The sequence below is a fragment of the Megalopta genalis genome, chromosome 7 (assembly GCF_051020955.1).
Source record: "Megalopta genalis isolate 19385.01 chromosome 7, iyMegGena1_principal, whole genome shotgun sequence".
Classification (NCBI taxonomy): domain Eukaryota; kingdom Metazoa; phylum Arthropoda; class Insecta; order Hymenoptera; family Halictidae; genus Megalopta; species Megalopta genalis.
Genome location: NC_135019.1, coordinates 14365085 through 14373542, shown reverse-complemented (window position 1 = coordinate 14373542; position 8458 = coordinate 14365085). Strand labels below are relative to the sequence as shown.

The 8458-nt window shown below is 35.1% G+C and overlaps 1 protein-coding gene and 2 long non-coding RNA genes across 4 annotated transcripts; 2 read left to right on the top strand and 1 right to left on the bottom strand.

The window, feature by feature from the left end:
* Window positions 1-2002, top strand: LOC143259819 (uncharacterized). Its single transcript, XR_013033828.1, has 2 exons — window positions 1-137; window positions 1687-2002. It is a non-coding gene; the product is annotated as an uncharacterized LOC143259819 (long non-coding RNA).
* A 2002-nt stretch (window positions 2003-4004) lies between these two features.
* LOC117221664 (uncharacterized) lies at window positions 4005-4513 on the bottom strand. Its single transcript, XR_004490547.2, has 2 exons — window positions 4285-4513; window positions 4005-4183 (listed from the first exon to the last, which is right to left on the bottom strand). It is a non-coding gene; the product is annotated as an uncharacterized LOC117221664 (long non-coding RNA).
* A 158-nt stretch (window positions 4514-4671) lies between these two features.
* Window positions 4672-8432, top strand: LOC117221663 (BRCA1-associated protein). Of its 2 annotated transcripts, XM_076523802.1 has the most exons (8): window positions 4672-4791; window positions 4856-5220; window positions 5396-5497; window positions 5701-5971; window positions 6040-6229; window positions 6450-6768; window positions 6845-7269; window positions 7332-8432. In XM_076523802.1, the coding sequence occupies exons 4-8, from the start codon at window positions 5718-5720 to the stop codon at window positions 7710-7712; spliced, it is 1569 nt and encodes a 522-aa protein (XP_076379917.1). In that variant the 5' UTR covers window positions 4672-4791; window positions 4856-5220; window positions 5396-5497; window positions 5701-5717; the 3' UTR covers window positions 7713-8432. The 2 variants fall into 2 exon arrangements, with proteins under 2 accessions (XP_076379917.1, XP_033328683.2); XM_033472792.2 differs by lacking the exon at window positions 5396-5497.
* The last annotated feature ends 26 nt before the right edge of the window (window positions 8433-8458 follow it).

Below are 8458 nucleotides of genomic sequence, written 5' to 3'. Positions count from 1 at the left end.
GCAACGTGATTATAGTATCTGTGTGGACGTGCGAAGAATTTCATATTTCAGTGTCTGAATCTTACATTAGATATTTAAAAATAAACCTACAGTTCAATTTATTAATCACGATCGAAATATTGTCCAAGTAACTAAATGTAAGTACTTTTATTATTGCTGTTATATGATCATAATTAAGTTCTTCGAAAGAAAGAAATATATTCGTTAAGTAATTTTTTATTTACAGTTTTATTATATTAGCAATAGATTAACATAATTGAAAATACATTAATGAGAAAAATAATTAACTATTACGCAAAATTAATTAATATAGGGTTTGAGACAGCAGCTTTCAATGCCACTAAACTAATTCAATGTCCCTAAAACTGCTTACCATTTACATATGATATTTAATAATAATTTTTAACAAATAAAGTGCTACAGGTTCATATTGTAATAAATTTTTATTAAAACTCCACCATAGCGACCTCTGGACTCATAAGTGAGAATAAATAACACAAGCTTAAATATATCTAATACGTCGATAACGACGACTGCTGCACAGGTATGATTATGGATGGGACTCTGTGATAACACATTATGAGAGGAAGATAAAGCAAGAGAACACAGTTACCGACAAAATGAGACTAAAACATGGGTTTATGGAAACTTTTCTCTTTCAAATGATAGCAATACATAACGAAAAAGATGCTAATATAAGATAGTTAACACTTTACCGACCGGCAATCGATTAATCGACTTTTTGTTCCCAGCGCTTACCAACCGGTAGCCGATTAATCGACTTTTATTCCACAGAGCTTACCGACCGGTAGCCGATTAATCGACTTTTTTATTTTCCGTTAGACTCGATTAGGTTAGACTGGCAAGTAACAAGCAGCGAGCATTTCTTATTTTGTATTCTGATACTCGTTACTTTGCTCTGAAAGCACCCATATTTTTATACAGTTTATAAAAATTTAGCCTTCACGATGAATGAAAAGGATAGTGTTGGTGAGTTTTATCTCGATGATCTGTCAGATTGTCTTCACTGCTCTTCAGCAAGTGGTACTGATGACGAAAGTGATAGCAGTAATGTAATGATTCGAAAGCGACGTTCTGTATTACCACTAATATGCAGTGATTCAGAAGACGATGATATAAATAATAACGTTGAAGACAGCGGCTAGAATATGCGGCTGAGTGGCCGGTGAGAAGGGCATAGTATTCTCGAACCGCTACCGGTCGGTAAAGTGCTAAGTGCCAGTTCGTAAAAGTAAGGATCGATTCACATCAACGTGCCAGGCTCAGACCGTGCACCAACGCCGACCAAGACCGATTTATTCTTACATTTGATTTACACTGGAGTGTTCACACTACGTGAACACTACGTTCACACTACATATGAGCCGTTTATTTTGAAAGTGGCATAGGTCACTTAGTTTTTAAGTCGATATATTTAAGGGTTTGCGTTTTAACACGTTTAAAAATATGGATGCTAACTTTCGAGAAGATTTACTTGTATTTGTTATCTCAGGATACTGATATTTTTCTTAGTATAAATAATTTCGTATAAACATTAAAAAATCACCACTTTTCGTTACGGTAAAGTGACTTATGCCACTTTCAAAATAAACGGCTCATATGTACATGCCGTGCTCGCAGCATGCCAGACCGCCCGGCACCGTCGAAACGTGTTTACACTTACAGGCAGACCCGGACCAGACTTGCTTCACCCGTAATCGGAACAAAGCGAGACGGAACTACGGAATTGGTACGATGTGGCCAGAGTGTGCACTCTTCCGTTCTAACGTTTCAAGTAATAAACCCGGGAGAGGATTTCGACTTGACAAAGCATGCAAAATAAAGAATCTATGAAGGCTAGATGATGGGTCGACTTCTGGTGATTATTTGTGCGGCATAATTCAATAAAATGTTAAATTCTGAAGAAAGTATATAGAAAGTACAGAAGAAAGTAAATATATTTATATTTTTCATAAAAATCAATATAACCTTACAAAAAATATATTGTGTTTGGTCTTATTTTAATCAGAAAAAGCTCACGAATGCATTGGGAAAAGTTCCATTACGAAATAGTAAAAAATAAAAAAGTTATACATTGTGTTATCTCTATGGGAGCAAGTGGAAGGCAGATACTGGAAGGTGATGGGAGGCGGTGGGAGGGAGTGGGTGGGAGTGGGAGGGAGAGAGAGGGAGTAGGAGGGAATGGGAGGAAGTGGATGGAACTGGTAGGGAGTGGGAGAAAATAGGGGGATAATGAGGGTGTGAGAGTGAGTAAGAGAAAGTGGGTGAAAGTGGGGGAAGTGGGAGTAGGAGGGTGTAGGAGGAGTGGGTGAGAAAGGGAAGGAGTTGGAGGGAGTAGGAGAGTGTAGGAGGGCGTGGGAGTGAATGGGAAGGATAGGGTGGTAATGGATGGTTGTGGATGCCTGGGGGTGGTGGTGGGTAGTAAGTTAGCATAACCCTGATTAACTTTAGCATAATTTTGGCATAACTCTGGCATAACTTTGGCATAACTCTGGCATAACTTTGGAATAACTTTGACATAACCTTTTTCCTATGTGAAGGATACCTCTCCAATAGGTCAGTAGGTCACTAGGTCACTAGGTCAGCAGTACCCTAACGGGCAAGTTACAGGGTTGAAATTTTACACACATGGGTTTTTCTTGGTCAGGTATTGAACGGTATAAGGCTCATTAAAAAACCTCTAAGAGCAATTTTGACCATCTTAATCGACTAGGCCCTTTATAAATCAGACAATCATTTCGATACGGAAGGTATATAAACTACAAAAATAAAAATTTCGACTAGCTAGCTAGCTAGCACACACACACTCACACGCACAAAAAGTGGATCAAAGACAAAGTCTCCAAACCACGAGGACCAAAATGAAACAGAGCAGAAGGCATTGACTCGGGGGTGACGAGACACGTCAATGCTTACACAAGTCTAGAGCCACGCAGCTCTCAATGTTCGGCGCTTCCACATGAGGAATGATGATCCAAAGTTACACCCTCCAACACTCGCTGATCGCTGATCGCTGATCGCTGGAATCGGAACAGGCACAGGAATAGGGACATCCGCAGGAATAGAGACACCCACAGGAATTGGGACATGGGAAGGAATAGGGACATGCGCAGGAATGGGGACACCCACAGAGATAAGGACAGGCAAAGAAATAGAGCAAAAAGACGATAAAGCAGTATACAATAATTCCCGTAATCGCACGTCGAAATCGTAAACCGTGTTCGTAAACTGTATTCGTTATATTATAATTCTGCATCGTTATCCATATCGTAAACTGTAATCGTGATCGTGTTCGTAAATCGTAATCGTAAACGTATTTGTGGGCGTGATCGAAAATTGCGTGTCAACGTTCGTCGCGTTCTGCCGCTTGCCTTACGAAGGCAGCGCCTCGAACAACACCTAACATCCGCCAATCGTCCTAGCAGCGTCGCAATGTTTACATCGCGACACTCACGTACGCGCACGCACACGTACATCGTGTAAGGTTAACGCCCGAGTGTCTGCGAGCACCGATCGGCTGTTGTGATTTCGGAGATCGTTCAGAAATCGTTAACCTTCGGCTCCTACAATAATTATAAAAGTTCCTTTTCCTAATGAAACCTTCTAGTACTCTCTTTTGTCTGTTTTACTATCTAATAGTTAAACAAAATTAACTAACACAACTCGAGATGAAGAAAAACTTTCGAAGCATAAATATTAGATTTCATGCGGATGTTAGTCATTTACCAAGTACATATGTGTAAACGTCCGCGAAAATCATGTTTTTCCATACTTTAATAAAATTTCGACAAGTAAATCAAAAATTGTTTTCAAGATTTATTATCCGATCCGAAATTATCGCAGCGAGATTGACACATACAGTGTAATGTAATTGTTTCAATGTTGCTAGTAATTGAAATTGATTTTTGTCTCTTAGTTAGTCTTATATCGATTGAGCGAGGCAGACGAGCAATTTTGTTGAGTTTCACATGTAACAATGTAAATATACTGAAAATGCATTTATTAATTGTTAATAAATTAAATTTACATAACAGTAGAACAGTAGGATTTTTGTACAATCCCTACATAAATTTCTTGTTGGCCGCTGCAATGTATTTATGTGAATGTTTATACGTTTCTATAAATGTTAGAAAAACGGCATTGTATTCCTCATTTCGCACCGCTGAAAAAATGTTTATTATTACAATGCAAAAAATATTTAATTATCTAAAGTTAGGAATGATTATTTTTTAAATATTTTCAGTGAAAATTTCATTGCAATACCTTCAATGGTTCAAAAGTTATGAGAAAATGTCACTGCATTTCTCGATCCGGAAAATACATTTCTATTTGAATTGAGTTTCTTTTTAATCTCCAGTAGAAAACGCCGGTAACTCCATCTCGTATTTATCAAGCAGCTATACATCTCTAGATAATACCATTTATATAACGAAATCTGTACAGCAAATACCGACCTGCTGAATCCGTAAAATCACGTGACTACCTTAGGCCTTTAAACAGTATTTTTTTAAATAATCTGAAGTAAGCATATAAATGCATATATGTGTGTACCTACACATTTATTGAATGATAAAAAAATGTACATCGAAATAATCAAAATTTTTATAGTAAACTCAACCAGAATTCTTGAATGTCATATTTTGTTTGTGTTGAATATTAGATATATATATAGATGACTGCAGTATGACTTCGTTCTTTTATGCGCCATTTATTTAAAGAAGATCAAGATTGGTTCTAATTGTATGAACGCATCAAAATTGACAGATACAGGTAGAGAGGGTAAATTATGTATGTGTTAGATCATTGACATATTGACATTGACATATGTTCATAGGCATATTCGAATAAATGGAGTTCTACTGTGTGTAGTCATAATAATTAAAGTGATCCATACCACGAAACATTCATACACAAGCTGACTTGCACATCTAATCTAACTAACAGAGAAGAAAAAAGTAACAGGCTTTTTAAGAAGGTAGTTGGTTAGCTCTACCTTAAATGTTGATTGAAGCGCCATCGATCTACGAATCGACTTCTATAGAATCCGATAAGTGCCTGAACGGAATTAAACAAATTAAACCACGACAGTTTGTAATAATGCGCAAAAAGTATTATTACATGGAATGAGTTCTCCTATTTCGGTATCTCTCTGCGTTATTCGCGTCGAGATAGTTGACGAAGATTCCGAAGAAACGAATGGTAAACATTTTTGTAATCTGTGTCTTGAAATAACAGATTTTACTTTTCTTTTTAGAAATCCATTGCTTTTGTACAAGATTATACCAATAAGTTTGTTTGTTTACAATCTTCTTTGAGGTTATGTACCTTGTCATAACAGTATTATTATTTTTTCATACCTGGTTTTCTTTGTTAGAACATGGATAAAATATGGTCTATAAGAAATTCGACCATAAAATTTCATCTTGTAAACATGTGTCGACCGATAAATGTTAAACATACATAAGATTGTTTATAGGTATATTTATGATTATATTATAATTTATATTGCCAATGTATTGTTAGCATAAACAATAATATTGTTAATAATATAGCTTATAGTATTGAGCTATATCATTTTTTGATACTCTATTATAATCAGCATTAGTGCAAAAATTATTATCAAATTAATTATAAATAACACCTGGTATGAATTTATTTATTATGGATTTTATTATCTAGGAGCTAGAGCTGCCAAGATGAGAGGTCGTAGAGAACCAACAAGAATAAATATGGAGAATTGCACAAATCTTACGGACAAACCAGACTTATCGCTCCCTTCTCAAGGAACTAGCACATCTGGTTCTACTTCTAGAGCTAATTCTGAGGAAACTACTTATGATAATTCAGATATGGCATGCGCAAGTGCCTGTGCTTACGATCAAATCAATTTTATTTCTGGAAATCCATTTGTTGAAGTGACTAAAGGCATTATACACTTGTATAAGGAGAAGTCTGTATAACTTATTCTTACTTTATTATGATTGATTACAGAAACTAACTGTGATTATCATTTTATAGTAAATTAACAGACATACGTCAAGCAGCAGAACGCACTCAGACTATCTGTATTCTAGCAGTCCCAGCCACAATGACCTGCCATGATCTTTTAAGATTTACAGCACCTTGTCATCAAGATATACGACATTTTAGGATACTTAGAGATGGTAGTCCTAATCAGTATATGGCTTTAATTACCTTCAAAACAGCAGTAATTATAATTACTATGTTTTCTTTAAAATTCTGTCATACTAGAGATCATGCAGGTATATATTCAAAACAAAGGGGATATCATCTCAAGTTTATGCACAGCTTATACATCATGCATATGCAAATAAGAGTGCATTTAATATGGATATATTTTCATCTGCATTTTTTAGTATGATATTTATTTATTGTACCATGATATCAATGTTTAAATAACATTTCAGAATGCTGCAACAGAATTTTATGGGTCATTTAATGGTACTCCATATAATTCCTTCGAACCAGATGTTATCTGCCACATGGTGTTTGTGTATAGCGTAGAAGTAACATATAATGCAATGCCCTTGTCCGGACACACAGAACTACCACTTTGTCCAGTGTGTTTGGAAAGAATGGATGAAAGTGTAGACGGCATCTTAACCATACTATGTAATCACACATTTCATGCAAGTTGTTTAGCTAAATGGGGAGATACTACTTGTCCAGTTTGTAGATATGCTCAAACCCCTGAGTCACTTGCAGACAGCTACTGCATGGAATGTAGTATGTAAAATATACTTTTTCTTTGGCTAATGGAAGGGAAAGTAAAGATAGTAAAAGCAATAAATAAATTTTTCAGATAGCAGTGAAAGTAACGATGCTTTGTGGATCTGCCTAATATGCGGACACATTGGTTGCTCACGATATCATCAGGGACACGCGTTCCAACATTATTGTGAAACACAGCATTGCTATGCTATGCAATTGGGGAATAACAGAGTTTGGGATTATGTGGGAGATAATTTTGTTCATCGATTGTTACAAAACAAAGACGGAAAGATGGTCGAAGGCGGCCCAACGGCAACTAAAGCTGAAGGTGCTGCAATGGAGGAAAAAGTAGATTCTGTACAGTTGGAATTTACTTACCTTTTGACTTCGCAATTAGAAACTCAGAGACAATACTTCGAAGATAGACTTTCCCGATTAGAGCAACATTCTCTTGTACAAACTACAGAACTTCGAGAAAAATTAAGTCAAGTAACAGAAGAGAGCGCAAAAGTGAAGGTAATTTTTATTTTAGAAAAACAATAAACCAGACATTTATATCCTTTTAATATTTATTTTAGGAGGAGTTGGCAATACTCAATCGTGAGAAACAAAATGTAGAGAAGCGGTTGCAACAAGTTAGTAATAAGTTAGGACAAGTACAATTGGAATTAACTGAGGAAAAAGAGCTAAGAAAAGCATTAGAGTTGAATCAGGTGTCGTGGAAAGATAAATATCAAACATTGCAAAATGAAATGACTGAATATAAGAACAGTAAAACAGGAGAGGTCACAGATCTAAAAGAACAAGTCCAGGACTTAATGTTCTACATCGACGCTCAAAGGAAAGTGGAAAATTCGGAATTAAGGGAAGAAATAGCAACAGGTCGCATAATGATTCCAGAAACATCTGGTACCGTTAAAAAGAATACTCGGTCTTCTAAGTCTCGCAAAAAACGCTGATGTTATTATTTGGGAATTATATATAGCAATTAAAATTTAAGTCGCGCATAGGAGTCATCGATTTTTTATGATTTTAATTGTATTATAATTAAAATATATGCGGCGCAAAACTTAAAATTTAATTTATTAATTTTAATAAATAATGATATAGAAAAGAAACAAAACTAGTAAAATAAGACCAAAATTTATAACGTAACTTTTCGAAGTGAATAATCTAACGTGTCTGTTTATTTCATGAAAGTATTGCGACGACAATTCTTTAAGATTCAATGTTTTGAAAATAAGGAAGATATACGAAATGATACATATTTTATATATAAATCAATGTCTAGTGTATAGGTATAGCTATGTGGAAAATTAATTTTTTAATTATTTCCTTTCTTTTCTGTCTACAAAAATAAATGAATTGAACATATTATTGTATTTATTATATTCCGTAAAACTGATATTTCAGGAAAGAAAATATACGTTTTAGGTCCTCTAACTAGGCATATGAAAATTAACTTAATTAGATACTTGGTCTCTTCTCCTACTTTTTGCATAAAAGTTTTATGAACTGTAACAGGCGAGAAACTTTGATACGAAAACTGTTAAATGTCGTATTTAATAGTTTTTTAGGTTTCGTTCAATATATTCATTAATTATTTCAACGAAAGCAATGTAAAAAATATCGAGCATGAGGGACGTTGTGTACTCTAATAAAAGTTAACTTAAAAAGTTTCAGAATCTTTCGTGCTTTGTCCATC

Bases quoted from the DNA above. Each gene is read 5' to 3' on its own strand.
- LOC117221663 (XM_033472792.2), top strand. From the start codon at position 5,145: ATGAGTTCTCCTATTTCGGTATCTCTCTGCGTTATTCGCGTCGAGATA. The intron at 5,972-6,039 runs GTCTGTATAACT...ATCATTTTATAG, and splicing joins ATACACTTGTATAAGGAGAA to TAAATTAACAGACATACGTC. The intron at 6,769-6,844 runs GTATGTAAAATA...TAAATTTTTCAG, and splicing joins CAGCTACTGCATGGAATGTA to ATAGCAGTGAAAGTAACGAT.